This window comes from Spermophilus citellus (genome assembly GCF_964194105.1).
Source record: "Spermophilus citellus genome assembly, chromosome: 12".
NCBI lineage: Eukaryota > Metazoa > Chordata > Mammalia > Rodentia > Sciuridae > Spermophilus > Spermophilus citellus.
Genome location: NC_138198.1, coordinates 106,656,341 through 106,671,684, shown reverse-complemented (window position 1 = coordinate 106,671,684; position 15,344 = coordinate 106,656,341). Strand labels below are relative to the sequence as shown.

General features: G+C 48.4%; 1 protein-coding gene across 1 annotated transcript in view; it reads left to right on the top strand.

Annotated features, from left to right (window-relative positions):
• MYO5B (myosin VB) overlaps positions 1-15,344 on the top strand; it is a 312,767-nt gene that overhangs the window by 232,305 nt on the left and 65,118 nt on the right. Inside the window, exons 18-21 of the mRNA XM_081262970.1 lie at positions 7,811-7,922; positions 11,578-11,789; positions 13,424-13,580; positions 14,902-15,141. Coding sequence (XP_081119096.1) covers positions 7,811-7,922; positions 11,578-11,789; positions 13,424-13,580; positions 14,902-15,141 — 721 coding nt within the window. The remainder of the gene's footprint in view (positions 1-7,810; positions 7,923-11,577; positions 11,790-13,423; positions 13,581-14,901; positions 15,142-15,344) is intronic.

The following is a 15,344-nucleotide window of genomic DNA, read 5'->3' as shown; positions in this document are numbered from 1 at the left end:
TCCCTGCTATCTGGTCTAGATCTTCCCCTTATCCTCTTGCCACTCCCAGACCACGGCACCTAGAATGGCAATTATTTGGAAGATGAGAGGTGGTGGGGATTGGAGCTGAGGGGAAAAACTCCCACACTGAAATCTTTAGACTCGGCCTCTTTGCTTAACCTTCTGCTCTTGCCAGCCGTGGTTACTGTTTGGGTGACTTCACTGATGACGAAGAAGTAAACAGTGCTGCTGCCTAACTGCTTGATCTAGGAGACTGGTATTTCAGCTGTATTTGGGATAAATCAAGTAAAGTTTTATGAATGCCTCATGCCCTGCAAGGTCTCAGCTGTGGAAGAAAATCAACCAGTGTAATTGAGCATAGAGAGATTCATTTGGAAGATCTTCAAGGGACCCAAAAGATGTGAGTGGAACCTAGGCTATTGGGAGTTGTCTACAAAAAGAATCAACCTCTCCACTGCTAAAAACCCCACACAGCAAAGTGACTTCACTCGGGCTAACTTGTCAAGTAACTCACAGCTTTGCAGAGTTGTTTCCCAGGGCTACTACTTGAATGGGCTTCTTTGATTAGGGGAATTACAGTTTATGCCATCTTCCTGCATTTCTCTTGTGCACAGGCCCAAAGGGAGGAAAATGGCAAAGGGGCAAGGAACTGCGTATGGAGTCCAAGATCACAGATATAGTCTTCGCAGGGCCGTTGCCCGTGTCCAAGCTTTCCAGGCACAGTGCCTGCATCCCACCTAAATGTCCATCAATGACGAAAGGATAAAATGCCTGCATCCCTGGGAGAATTCTTACCCTTGCTCCTAAATTAAAACACATCCAAAGTGCCTGAGTCCCACCAGGCCAGAGGGGGTGACTGTAGCATTGCCAGCCGGCAGCAGCTGTCTGTGGCAGCCTGTTCCCTCGGACTTCAGGCCACCTGTCTATTTTTATCCTCCCTCAGAAATATGGCTCTCTGGGTGTCTGGCTTAAAATGAAAATGTGTCATTCAATTTAAAATGCTGTGCAGTGGCTGAGAAAGATGTTCATTGTAATGTGCATAAGGCACCATGATGACTGCCCTGTCCTGGAGAGAACTTCACCCTCGGCGCCCTGCCCCTCCAGCGTGAACAGACGCCTGTCTACCTTTTCTGGGGCTCACACAGGTCTGTGACTGGAACCACTGTGAGGCAAAGACTGTTAAACCAAAATAAGTGAGGGGGGAGGGGGACTCTTGGTATAAAAACACAACCAAAACAAAACTGCATAAGCCTGTTCTTCACTTCAGCTCATCATCATGAAAACAGTGGTGCTTTCTTCTAATTTCTCAAACTTGTGTTTCCCTCTCCGCAGCAAAGCTACAGAGCTGGGTCCACACTCTGGGAAGTCTAGGACTCTTGTCAGCTCCAAACTGACATGAACTGGGTTGGCTGCAACATTAAGCTAAGAAAACGGTGAGAAAGCACAGGACACAGAAGTAATTTTCATATCGAGGGTAGAACGGCTCTGAGACCTTAAGGGTCAGCTTCCTTGCTGGAAGGCAAGAGGCCGTGCACCCAGAATCTCTTTATAGGGGACACACAAAGGAGTTTGGATAATTTTCTTCACCAAAAAAGGCAGGGGATAAGGTTTCAAGGGGGGTCGTCCAGGGCTAGAGCAGATTTCTTTGTAGAGCGAGGTGGAGGCCACTTGAATTGCACAGCATAAGGCGTGCGATGCCAGACCAGCACCCCCTTACTCAAGGCTGAGAGAGGATGCTCAGCTTATGGGCGGGTGGCCTCTCACACAGGACACTGGGGTTGGGGGAGAGGCAGGTGGCCTGTATTAATGGTGGCGTAAGCTGGAGAGTATCCTGCAACCTTTGCCCTGGGAACCCTTTGTGAGGGTTAGTGCTGAAGTAATGAAAAATCTTATGATTATGTGTTCCTTGATGAAAGCCACTCACAAACCTCATCTTTTTCATTCCATTGACTTTCTGTTGGGGTATAATTCATATGTGATAAAATTCACTCCTTAAAGTGATTCAGTGATTTTCATCGTAGGCAGCAGTGTACAACCATCAGCATTGCCTCGTGTTTTCATTACCCTGAAAAGAAACCCGGTTAGCAGTGGCTGCTCCTCTCCCCCTCCTCCCGGACCCTGGCAAGCATGAACCTTTCTATTGCTGTTAGATTGGCCTTTTCTTATATTTCATATAAATGCAGTCATATGATATGTGGCTTTGGGTCTGGCTCCTGTCAATTGGGACTTTCCAAGGTGTGTCCGTGTTGTAGCATGCATCAGTACTACTTTCCTTGGTTTTACAGTGTACCGTTTCATTGTATGAACAGACCACATTTATCCTTTCATTGCTGATGGATATTTAGGTTGTTTCCACTTTTTGGAGAGTATGAACAATACTGCTATGAATAATGTGTATGTGTTCAGGCATATTTTTTCCTTTTCCTTGGGTATATGCCTGGGAGTGGAAGTGCTGGGTCATATGGTAACTTTGCTCATACCTTTAAGGAACTGTCATGTTGTTTTTCACAGCGGGTGTGCCATTTTACATTGTCACCAACAGAGTGTGAGTGTTCCCATTTCTACACATTTTTACTAACACTCGCTGGCTATCTTTTGACTATAGACATTCTAGCAGATGTGTAACGATAAAGTTAACGTTAAGTATCTTTTCATATGCTATTGGTCATATAATGTCTTTGGAGAAATGTATTTCAAATCCTTTGCCCATTTTTCATATTGGATTATTTGCCCATTGTTGAATTGTAAATTATTTCTATATTCTGGATATGAACTACATATCAGACATAGGACTTCCAAATTTCTTCTCCCATTCTGTGAACTATGTTTTACTTCTGCAGAGTATAGAAGGAAAGAAACACATCCCATGTCAGCATGACCTAAGATGAATGACAGCATGATGAGTATCCAGGAGTACAGGTTGACCTCCCTAATCCCCACCTGGGAACCCTGGTGGAGCTCTTCACTGTTTTCTAAGGGGCCCTTGGGATCACCCCCAATGACATCTTTAGGGATTCTTGTTGCCTGATGTCATAGTTTTTGTGACTTAAAGCCTCATACCAAGGAGCAACACTTGGGGCTTATTTAACCCAGCCACTACCCACACAAGAAAACCTGCCCAAGAGGGAAATACAAAGTTGTACAGCTATGGCTGTTGCACCCTGTCTGTTCACCCTGGACCACTGGGGCCCTCTCAGCCAGGCATATTCCTCTGCAAAATGTTCCCACGGGTTGATCCAGTGTGAGGCTCCAGATGGGAGCTCGGCCAACTAGAACATCACCCCAAGCTGCTGCTCACTGTGCCAGGCAAAGCAGCTCTGCCCTCACTGAAGCCTGAAGAGCTCGTGGTAGGAGGCAATCTTCCAGATTGGGTCTGACCAATACTTGTCTAATCCGGAAGCTGTCATAGGCCCCGAGCTTTTCCCACACACCCACCTGTGACTCTCTGATGAGACCAGGAGGGCACCTGTTCCCCAGAAGGCCAGAGCATACCAGGTGAAGGAGGCTTTTATTCAAGAGAATACTGAAGCTGAGGATGCTCAGCCAGGCCGCCTAGCGGAAGAGCTGGAATCCAGGGCAGGCGAGGCTCGGGAGAATTCCATCCCTGTGGCTGCTGAGACTCACTGAGCACAGCTGGGACCTTGTCATAGACACAGGAGGGAGCTCTTCTCCTGCCACTCTGTGGAAAGGAATGTAGGAGCAGCCAGGCACAGGAGTGGATTACAGGATAACTCCCAGCCATTGAGTGACAGAGCTCCTGTGGGGGGGGAGAGGACACGTCCCCCTGATGAGGGCAAAGACAGCAAGAAGGATCCCCACTGTGGAGGCAGAAGGCAGTTGGGGCTATTTGTTCTCTAGAAGTCTTCCAGGACTAGAAGAATGTCCCATGGCAAACATTTTTATAAATAGTTGAGAGATTTTTTTTAACATCTGACCAGGGATAGAGTAATGATGGTCCAAAGAAGCTGTATATCCTGTGGACACTGAAGAATTGCCACCTCAAAGCCAAGAGTGTCCCCCTCAGTCAACACTGGTAGAGAGAAAAGGTTCAGATGGTCAGGAGTCTGATCATTTGGTCAGTAAGAAAACTTTTTAAATGAATAAGCAACTAGGTATAAAGATTCCATGCAGGTGGGTGCTGGGGAGTCTGAGACCCTGGCCTAAGGAGGCTGGAGGCTAGAGTCTAGCAGAGGAGCCACCTATGTGTGAACAGGTCTGTGTAACGGAAAGCAGAAAGCCCTAGGACCCGTAGTAGCTCAGGAAGAGCTCGTGTGCTGTGATTTCATCTGTGCAGGCCTGGGCTCTGAATGGCATCTCCCCATTTTCATACCATTACAGTGAAACTCTACCCAGAGGTCCCCACCTAATCAGAAATTCCCATTGAGTTCTATTTTTGAAGAATCGGAATCTTTTTAGCTTTGCTTTGAAGGTTTTCCTATGAGGTAAGGGTTCTCTCTCTGGGAGCACGTATTTGATTCTGGGTCCTATGAAGAATGACACTTTTACAAGCCTTAGGCCCCGATACAGTGGAGGCATGCCCCTTTGGATGCCTCCAGAGGGAGCGTCCACCCAAAACAATACTCGGTGGACAGTTGGGCACACTCTCATTAGCTTAACCCACACACCTTGTCCTTGGTATGGGTTTTTCTCAAGAACATGTTTGCAAGGAGAGGGATCACACAGGAAGCATGAGCAGTTGAGATCTTTGGAAGCTTTGCAGCTTTCCATCACTCCATGTGATGAACTCATTGGCTGCTAGTGAGATGTTTTTGTCAGGCAGGTACCTGTGTCTTGCAGGTAAGGGAAGTAAGGTATCCCAGGCCAGGACTGCAATCATGCTGCTGGTCAAGGTCAGAGTCAGACTTCTATTCTTGAAGCTCATTCCAGACTGGCCCTGATGTCTTTGAAGTCACATCTCCCCACACTCATGATTTCCTTGAATTATGGATCTGTCAGCACTAAGACTTTCAAATTAGAAACATTTAAGGGTTTTAGCCCAGCTAAATGCTGCCTTAATTATTTCCCCAGCAAAACTGCAAGCTCATAGGGAGAAAAAAAGTGAGTACACAAATAACCCTAATGCAGAATGTGGGAAGTGCCCTCTGAAAGTCATGAGAAAGTGCCCAGCAGCTGTGAAGGGAGAGCCCACATGGTGGCGCGAACCTGTAATCCCAGCAACTCTAGAGGCTGAGGCAGGAGAATGGCAAGTTCAAAGCCAACCTCAGCAACTTAGATCCTAAGCAACTTAGTGAGGCCCTGTCTCAAAATAAAAAGGGTTGGTGATGTGGCTCCGTCATTAAAATCCCTGAGTTCAATCCCTAGTACAAAAAAAAAAAGTGGTAAGCCCCTGACCAGTGAAGACTGCACGTGTGAGTCGAATGTTGACCGGTGGTCAGGGGTAGCAAGGAGAACTAGATTTGTGAAGCCCTTTCTCTTGTGCATTTTTCTTTCTCACCCAAATCCATCCTTCCCTATGTGAAAGTATCAGAGAATGGTGTACATCTAAAACTGGGAGGGAGTCTGGGGAAGAGATTAGGGAAAACTCGGTAGCATTTGCATGGATAAAAGACAAAACACGGGCTGGGAATGTGGCTCAAGCAGTAGCGTCTGGCATGCGTGCGGCCCGGGTTCGATCCTCAGCACCACATACAAACAACGATGTTGTGTCCGCCGATAACTAAAAAATAAATATTAAAAGATTCTCTCTCTCTCTCTCCCCCTCTATCACTCTTTAAAAAAAAAGACAAAACACATGTTGGCAACTTGTCAACATTGGCTTTCTGGTTCACAGGCCTCTGGAGTGAATCATCCAAGAATCAGGACTTGGGAGTTTTCTTGACACTTATGCATGACTGAAATAATTGAAGCAGCATTTATCTGGTTAATAATCTTCAATGTGTCCAATAATAAAAGTGACTCGGTGGGTTTGCCTCAGTCCCTCCACAAAACTGGAAGGTGAGGAAGTTTCTGCTCAGTGAATGGAGGAGCATTTTCCTGGCCATAAGACAGAGGCCAGGAGCTCTAAGTGCCCTCTGCCCTCCCTTCTGAAGGTAGTCTGCATGGACAGTGAGCAGGCCTTGGAAAGACCCAGGAGCTCTAAGCAGAATGCTTCCCTCATTCCCAGTGTGCTACATTTGTGACAGAAGCAGTTGAAAGCTAAGGGGCATAGAGACAAAGTAGTGACTGCCAAGGTTGGCCCAGGACAATGGGATTTCCTTTTGGGGTTGAGAAAATGTTCTGGAATTCAGTACTGGGGATGGTTGCACAACTCTGCAAATGTATTAAAAACTACTGAATTGTACACTTTAAAAGGCCAAATTTTATGGTAAGTGCTAGCTCACAAAAGCTTTTATTAAAAGAAGCAATCTCTAACCAACCATGCTACATAGAAGAAAAAAGATTAGAAAGATGAGGGAAAATGTTATTTTCTACTCTCCCCTTCTCAGAGACCCACGGCTATGTTAGCAATCTTCCACCAAACCAAGGAAGGTAACCATGACGGAGGAAGGTGGAGGGGAAAGAGCAGGGAGCTCAGCCTCCATTTTCCTTTGCGGCCCAGGCTGTCATGAGATCCTAGAGTTGAAGCCAAAGAGTTCTCGGGGAGTCCTCTCCCAGAGCACGGTGTGGCCTCACTACCTCCCAGGGGTCCTGACACTAAGCAGCACATTTCTCTAGAGAGTCTCCAAAGGACCCCCTTTAAAGGCCAAGAACCCCAGGGAAAGGGATACAACCTGCTGACACTCTAGTGACATCTTAGTGTTGATGAACCAACCTGAGCTGTGCTGGTCCCCCAGCAAGGCCCCAGTGATGGAACCGCACAACACCTGTTGACTCCCAGAGGAGGTGCACACAGCAAGTGCCTCTGGAGACGGGGCATGTCAGTCCTCTTGATGCCTCTGAAGATGAGAGCCAGGGCTGGCTGCACCTCCAGGGGACAAGGATGTAGCAAAGGTTGGGGGTGCACTGTATTGACTTTTGGAGGGACATAGACAAACTGTCCTTCCAGGCAAGAGTGGGCTGACTCGGTGTGCAGTTACAAGCTTGCAAGCATCTCTGAAAACGGTATGAAATTGAGCTGGGGGCATGATTCGATCCCTGGCTGTTCTCATGAGCAAGTCAGCGCTGCTAAGGGAATAGTGAGGGCTGCATTCATTAACATAGAAATCGGAAGCAGAAGGATAAACTTAAGGCCCTCTTAAAGACACTCTGCCAGAACACAAAACACTGCTTCCTTGCATAAATAGTGGATTATAGGTCTCTCCAGTTGTGTGACGTGCTGGGTACTATCTTTATAGGGCACTATAGTAAGGAGAAAAAAGGAATTGTGAGCAAAATCAACTTTGGGGAGAAAAATGTCTCCTCCTAAACTTGATCAAATATGAATAAATTTATCCCTAGGGATTAGGACATGGGTGCTTGTTATTTGCTAGTGTATACTTTTCTGTATTAAAAAACGTTTATAATGAACAGCGTCCATTCTGTAAGAAGAAAGCCAATGTTCTAAAAGCAAAGCTGTGACCATGTGCCTCTGACAGCAGTTGCAGGGGAGGGAATTACACGTGCTTTGGTGGAGACCCTGCTTGTACTTAATCAGACGCATTCTTAACCCCTAGTGCTCCAGCCCCAACTCCAAGAATCACGACACTGAAATCCTCAAAGGGCTGTAGGTGGACCAGACTCTCTTGGGACTGGTTTTTGCTCCCATGAGAATGATTTTGACCTCATGAGATGCCATCTGAGATCACACATGACCCCTATGTGGCCCAGAGGCAAGGACTTGTCACCTGACACATCTTTGCTCGCTCTCCAGGTGGACCTACCATGACTTCTTCAACCGGTACCGAGTGCTGGTGAAGAAGAGGGAGCTTGCCAACACAGACAAGAAGGCCATCTGCAGGTCTGTCCTGGAGAGCCTCGTCAAGGTGAGCTGGGCTCCAGAGAGTATGACCAGGAGACCCTGAGAATAGAGGGTGGGGCTTACCTGCTGCTTTTGCCTTCATCCTCCTTGAAACTCCTGTTGGAGGTGTTTAATGGATTTTCCTACATGGAGAAAAAACAGCCTCTTCACCCATAGAGAGGATCTACTAGGCTTTTCACATCTTGGTACACAGGAAAATGGAGTTGTTTGTACAGCTCACTGAGGGCACAAGGAGACTCCCCTGGCTGCCATCTCTGGCTCCTCCATAGCTGGGCTCATGTACACCTGGTGGGGTCTCGGATCTGGAGCCCAGGTCAGCAGAGGGAAAAAGCTGTTTTTATTTGTTGATGCATAGCCAGCCTCAGGTCGTCCTCAGTTACTTGTTTCAGGTAAAGTAAAGGATTTTGTGTGTTTATAACCTGAAATCACACCCGACAGTTGAGACTGGAGAACTATGAAACAGAATTAATAGAGGAAAATTGTTAAACATTTCAATAGTTCAAGAAAATTCAGAAACACTAGAAGAGTGTGATAATGTTTTGTTAAAGTGTTAAATCATGTCAAGAATCTTCCTTTTAAAAAGGTGATAAAATAATTACCTCAAAATTTTTTTAAAAATGTCAAGTATTTTGCTAGAAAATCTACTCATACTGGATGGCTTATCGTCATATAATTAGGAGTTTGTGTTTTATTTCATAAATTTATTCATCTTATCATTTTGGCTACTCAAGTTTGTAGCTTTGGACAGACAGTGCAGAATACCATTCTAAATGAATATGGTTTTAAGCAACATTTTAAAAAGATAGAGCCCAAATACCATTCACCTTTGCCACCCTCACCCTTTAAAAAAAAAAAAAAAAAAAACAGAAGATCAGAAGATGACAGTCTGGTTAATTGAGGGTTGTTTAGTCAGATTCTGGTTAGCTGAAGTTTTGGCTGCATTTCATTTGTCAGTGTCCATTTGAACATCTCTTTTCTCATGGGTGAGATCAGTCTGTTCAGGTCGGCTGACCTTGGTTAACATGGTAGGAGTCTTCCTCCTCACTGGTACCAGAGCTGCCCTCTCAGTGTGCAGTCCAGGACTGCCAAGGATCCCCCTACCATGTGGCTGCCTTCTCTTCCCCAGGTCATAGTTTTATTCTGCCTCCCTCTTTCCTGGATTTCTCCAAGGTTATTAGCAGAACCTCTTCTTCCTAAAGGGGGACACACCTATACCATGCTCCCCTCCTGCTAATGGGACCAAGTGCCACTGCCTAGGGCCTGACTCCTTGATGTACTTTGACCACTGGGCCTTGCTGCGCACAGCTGCCTCTTCACAGATGAGGAGTAGCCTGCCCACTTCTTGGTGCTTAGCTTCATGGCTGACCCTGCTCTCCTGCTGTCCTGGACCCAGCACTTGCCTATAGCCCTTCATATCACTCTTGGGGCCCATGTCCTTGCTATCCCATGTTTCAGGTGCATGCAGCCTTCCCTTCAGGAGAATTGTCTCTGCATTGACGCTCCCCACTACTTACAAGCACTTGGTATGACACAGGGAGCCCACCAAACATTTGTGGGAGGAACACACCAAATGACTAAAGGCAAATTAAAGAGTACATGCTGTTTCCTCTGCCTGGAGTGCTTTTTCTCTGTTACCTGCCTGCCCAGAGTCTCCTCCCAAACTGAGCTCTAAGATACTTCCTGGTTGAGAAGCCCATTCCTGGCCTCCGGGGGGAGTTAGCTACTCCATGTTCTATGGGCCAGCAGTGCTCTATGCCTGTCTGGCTTTATTGCCTTTATGCCCTCATGTTGCAATTGAAGGTTTGTCTGTCATTTCCCAAGACTGCGAATGGGAAAATGGCAAGGCTGTTACTGTGGCTGTGTTCCTACCATGATTCCTGGTTGTCACAGGAAGTATGAGTTGGTGCTGGTGGCTGTGCGGGACTAGCTAGATGAGCCCATCATGATTAGAATCCTGCAGTAATGGCTCGCCTTGTGAGGAGGGTGCAGCTTTATCTGTGAAGCAACAGGAGGGCTTGGAATGGGTCGCCAAGGTTGCTTTCAGCTCCCTCAGTCTGAACCTTGGAGAAAAATTAACACAAGATGATGTTTGATCCAGTAATATGCTAACAGAATAGTAAGTTCTGGGGATTAGAGGCACTTGGGCGGGTGTGTTAGAGACACATGGGGAAAGAAGAGTATGAAGAGCAGGCTGCTGGGTGACTGGAGCAGGTGGGATCCCCTAAATGTCCTGTTGGTGAAGGCCACATCACCTCTTCCTGTTTATTTCCAGAATAACAAATGAAGCATGCATGCTATGTTTCCTGGGATTCAGTGACCAACCCCCCTTCTCTGATTCTGCTGAAACCAAGTAGCTGAGCTTGTCCCCGATTCTGACCCCTCTTGCTGAGCAGGACTCTCCCCACACAGGGTAGCAATCAAACCATGGCATCTGCTGCCTGGAAGCTTCCTGGCCCATCCAGCCCTGTGGCTCAGTATGAGCTACGGGCCCACTGGAGGTGTGGCCCCAAGCAGACATAGGCATGAGAACCAACCCAGGCCCCACCTCACCTGAAGCCAGGCCCATGGAGAAAACGACCAGTGATACTCCAGCTGGAGCTGTGTCTCAAGCTCTCAGGCAGTCTAAGCAACATTGCCCTCCCAGCAAGGAACCCATTCCTGTCACCTGCATAAGGATTAGCCCATGAAGAACGATGGCCTAGCATTCCTTCAGAGCCATTTGCCAGTGTGAAGCACATTCTTGTGTGTCCTCTGCAGACTTTGGCTCAGTCCCTCATCTTGCCATGGGCTTCATGCCAGTGAGCATGTGGGATGGCAGTGGATTTGCAGGGCTTCAGGTCTTCGTGGGTTAACTTTCTCAGTGTTCTTCTCCAGGCTTATCCATAGCCCTCTGGTCATCATTTCTCATCCACTGGAGTGAATGCAGGGAAAGGCAACTAATTTTAACTTAATAGATATAATTCAGATAGTCACTACATGTTCAAAAAATAGTTTTATTTGGTGATTATTTATACTCTGTAATTTGTGTACAACTGCAGCCATTTAAAGATAATCTTTAAAACATTGACCACATGAGGCTATTGCTTTGCTCAGAACCCCCAACACATGGCTCCCATCCCAACTTTGTACCAGACTTGCCAGGCCTTTCATGACTGGCTCCTCACATCCATCCACCTTCAGCGCCCATTCTTAGCCGTCCTGGCTCTCATTCCTCAACATGCCTGGGTTGTTACCAGCACAGGGTGTGAGCATATGACCTGCTCCTTTGAAGAGTTCCTCTTTGCTACTTCTCCGTGACTGCCCACTTGGGTCCATTCAGATCTTTGCTCAAAGATAGGTCCCAAGGGGCCTATCTTCTGCATCATTTTTAAACACCCCCTGTTTGACTTTATCCCTGATCCTATCACTGTCTGAAAGCAGGGAGTGGCTTGTTGGCTTCTCTGTTGCCCTTGCCCCGATGTCTGTTCCTCCAGGCAGTCATCTTTACAGCCCATCCTGGGTGACTCACCCAGTGCCTGTTATGTAGTGGGGACACACTGTTGAATGAGTGCTGAGTGTGGAGGGCCACTTGAGATCTAGTGGGAAGAACTGGGTGGCACGGGGCAGGCTGCCACGCTGATCACTAATGACCAGCCAGCTCTTCTCCCTTCCCCATGAAGGATCCTGACAAGTTCCAGTTTGGCCGCACCAAGATCTTCTTTCGGGCAGGCCAAGTGGCCTACCTGGAGAAATTGCGGGCCGACAAGTTCCGAGCAGCCACCATCATGATCCAGAAAACCGTCCGGGGCTGGTTGCAGAAGGTGAAGTACCGCAGGTTGAAGAGGGCCACCTTAACCTTGCAGAAGTACTGCCGAGGATACCTGGCCCGCAGGTGAGCAAGCCCAGGTGTATCTGGGGCAGGGAAGAGGGCAACTGCCTCTCAGCTAGGTGACCTTTTTTCCATAATTAAAGCAGGTTCTGTGGAGCCTTGTCTGTTCCTGGGCTCTCTCCCAGTGGGTGAGCATCCCTCGAATGCCTTCTCACCTCAGGAAGTTGGTCTAGTTCCCAAGTCAGGTGCCCCCCAACTGCCCCCATCCCACCAACACTAACCTAGAACCTAGTTTTTGTACAAAGCAATCACTTCCTCTTTACCTAAACCCCACAGTAAAAAAAGAAAGAAAAACTTACACCTAGAATCTACCCCTTCCATCACAGTACACTTACACGTAACCTCACTCTGTGTACCAGGAACTTTTGGAATCCTTGGAGTTTGTAATTAGTCTGGGAAGGTCCTGGTAGGACATTCTATGAGTTGCTGCACTGATCCAGTACAGACAGGGTATGACTTGTCCAACCACAGTGGCTCTTTGCCAAGATGCCAGTTGGGCTCCCCTGCCCAATATTTATGGCAGTCTGATACCACACAGAGGAAGCTGCTTTCACTGTTCCCTTCTGCTGTCCACTGGGGCAGGCATGGCCTCCTGTAAGCTATATCTTAGGCCCCTCCACAGACTCTCATGGGATATCCCGGGCCTTCACAGGTGGATCCACTGCCAGCACCTTCTCTAAGACTTCTGTGGAGAAGTGACAGTAATTGCCACAAAATCTGGTGTTTGAGAGTCAAAGTTTCAAGTGGCTGCTCAGCCATCTCTGCTAGAGAGCACGTGTGCAGGAGTGTAACAGACCTGACCTGAATTCTCCCTGCAGAAAGCCTGTAATCCAGGGGCACATATCTGAGGAAAGCACACACAGGGAGCTGGACTAGGGAATTGTGCATTTCACCAAGTATGGGCATCTGGCCTGGATGGTTCTTCTGAGGTTGTGCTAAATGATTTCTAAGAGCCTTTCTAGCATGGGACATTGTGGACCTTGGGCTGAACACTTGCTGTGAGCCTGGAGCAGAATAAGACTCTTAAGGATGGGAAGCATCAACCTGGCTATTTTATTTGGGAAATGAGACGGGGAATGCAGTGATGAAAGAAAGGAGAGATACTCATAGGCTTCCAGGGGAAAGGGCCTAGGGAGATGAGAAAATGGGGAGGAGAGGTGGGGGCTTGAGGAGATTCAGTCATTCAGCAGATATTTGCCTACTGCCTGCTTTGTGGGCCCTGAACTAGATCTAGGGGTACAGAATGAATTGAGACGTAGACCTGGGCATCCCCAAGCCTGGAGAGGCACAGGCAGCAATGTAAATGCATGGAGGATGGGGAGCACTGAGGGTGTGTTGCAGGGGACTGCCCAGGAGCTGAGAGTAGTCAGGTAAGGATCACAGAGGGGGTCAAACTCAGACCAAGGCCAATGATGGTGGGAAGTCTTTGGGGAACCCCAAGAAGAAAGGGAACCCTACAATTCTGAGCCTATGGATTAAGTACCTGAGGCATTGCTGTGTTTGGGAAGGACTGTGAAAGCTGTCCCAGTAGGACCATGGTGAGGAGGAGCTTGCTTTGCAGACACCTCGGGGGCCTCGCTCGGTGCCAGCTGCCCAGAGCGCTCTCCCTGATGCTCCTCGCCCTCTCCCGCCGACAGGCTGGCTGAGCACCTGCGAAGGACGCGGGCAGCAGTGGTGCTCCAGAAGCAGTACCGCATGCGGAGGACCCGCCTGGCTTACCAGAGAGTGCGCAGGGCTGCCATCGTCATCCAGGCCTTTGCTCGGGCCATGTTTGTGCGCAGAATCTACCGCCAGGTAAGTGGCCACCCTGAGGGACTTGCCAGCTGGAGTCCCGCCTAGAGCAGCAGTGTCACCCACAGGAACATTTGTTGGCTATACTGACTTTTTTCTGAATCTCTCGCTTCACGTGTCTGCTCTTACCAAGTCCTTCCTGAAGTCCTGCAAAGAGGGAAGGTGGTGTGGTGGCGTCCCCCTTGACCCCTAAGCTGCCCAGAGGAGCTCAGTCTCCTGCCTCAGGGCACCTGTGAGCCAGTGGCAGAGCCTGGTGTCTGACCTAGGTTGTTCAGACTTGAACAGGGGGTGGGACTAGGCCCCAGCAGACTGAGCCCTTTCTAGATTAGAGGCCTGAAGCCTGCTGAGGTGAGGCCAGGGGAGGGCCGCTGTCACCTCCCTGCTGGGCCGTTGCTCTTTGTGTTACTCCATCGAGGCTGAAATCCTGGGTTAGGAAGCTCTCAATCAGCACATGTTCCTTAAGCCAGAAAACTGTGCAGCTCAAAGCACGATGCTAATGGGAAAGTCAAGTTGGAAGCAGGTGCCTGAGATGTTTGTTTTCCTGAAATGAATATTTGTGCTTTCTATGATCAGAAGTGTGAGGGGTTTTTTTCCTAAACGATAAACCTAAAACACTGAATCAGTGATGACAGAACAAGCATGACCCTGTGATGGTGGATGCACCTGGTCCCAGGCCAATGGGAAAAGGTTCCATGACTTCTGGAGTGACTAATAATGGTGTGATGATGCCCCTGTGATCCGGGCAGGTGACATTTTTTTAGGTAACCAGCAGGGGGCAGCACATGCAAAGAGCAAGCACTGGGTGTCTTGCAGCTGTGACACGGGGTATGTAACACTCAATATTTTACAGGGTATTAAGGCAAGAACATTGTTGCTTTGATTTTCTGAGTGGCCTTTAACGTGTTAGAAAAACTAATTCATGTGCAGTTAACTTATAAGCCACTAACCTTTTGGGACCTCTCACTGGACTATACACTCTACCTTCTAGTTCTCCTGCACCAAGACGGGATCTGCATCTGTCAAATGGGGAGAGATCAATAGGCTAATCATTAAATCCCCCAAATGGTGAGGTTTTTAGACTGTGGCTCCCTAGTCAGGGAAACAGAAAGCACAATAAAGCTAAAATAAGAGTCTGACAGCTGATTCCCTTGGGTACTTGGGCTGCAGAGCCTGGCTACAATTCATTCATAAAACAGCCATCAATACCTTAGACGCTGGGGGCCTGTCCCCTCAGCCTCATCATCCAGATGGTTCCATGAGCTTCCCTTGCTCCCATTCTGTGGTGCAAACCCACAGGGTGAGTATGCCTGCCATTCCCCTCCAGGTCCTCATGGAGCACAAGGCCACCATCATCCAGAAGCATGCCCGGGGGTGGATGGCACGCAGGCATTTCCAGCGGCTGCGGGCTGCAGCCATCGTCATCCAGTGTGCCTTCCGGAGGCTCAAGGCCAAGCAGGAACTAAAGGCCCTCAAGATCGAGGCCCGCTCAGCAGAGCACCTGAAACGCCTCAATGTGGGCATGGAGAACAAGGTGGTCCAGCTGCAGCGGAAGATTGATGACCAGGTCAGTGTGAGGAGCTCCCTTCCCTGGTGTCAGGTTGAGTGGGGCACCAAAGGTATATATGAGAGAGACCCGTAGCTTCCTTGGGAAATGACATGTGCCAGAGACTTGAGGAAGCCTAGAAGTCCTCTAGGTATCTCCCCACCAGTAAGAACAGTTCCTGACCATGGCAGGCAGAACAATGGCCTCCCAAAGATGCACACATC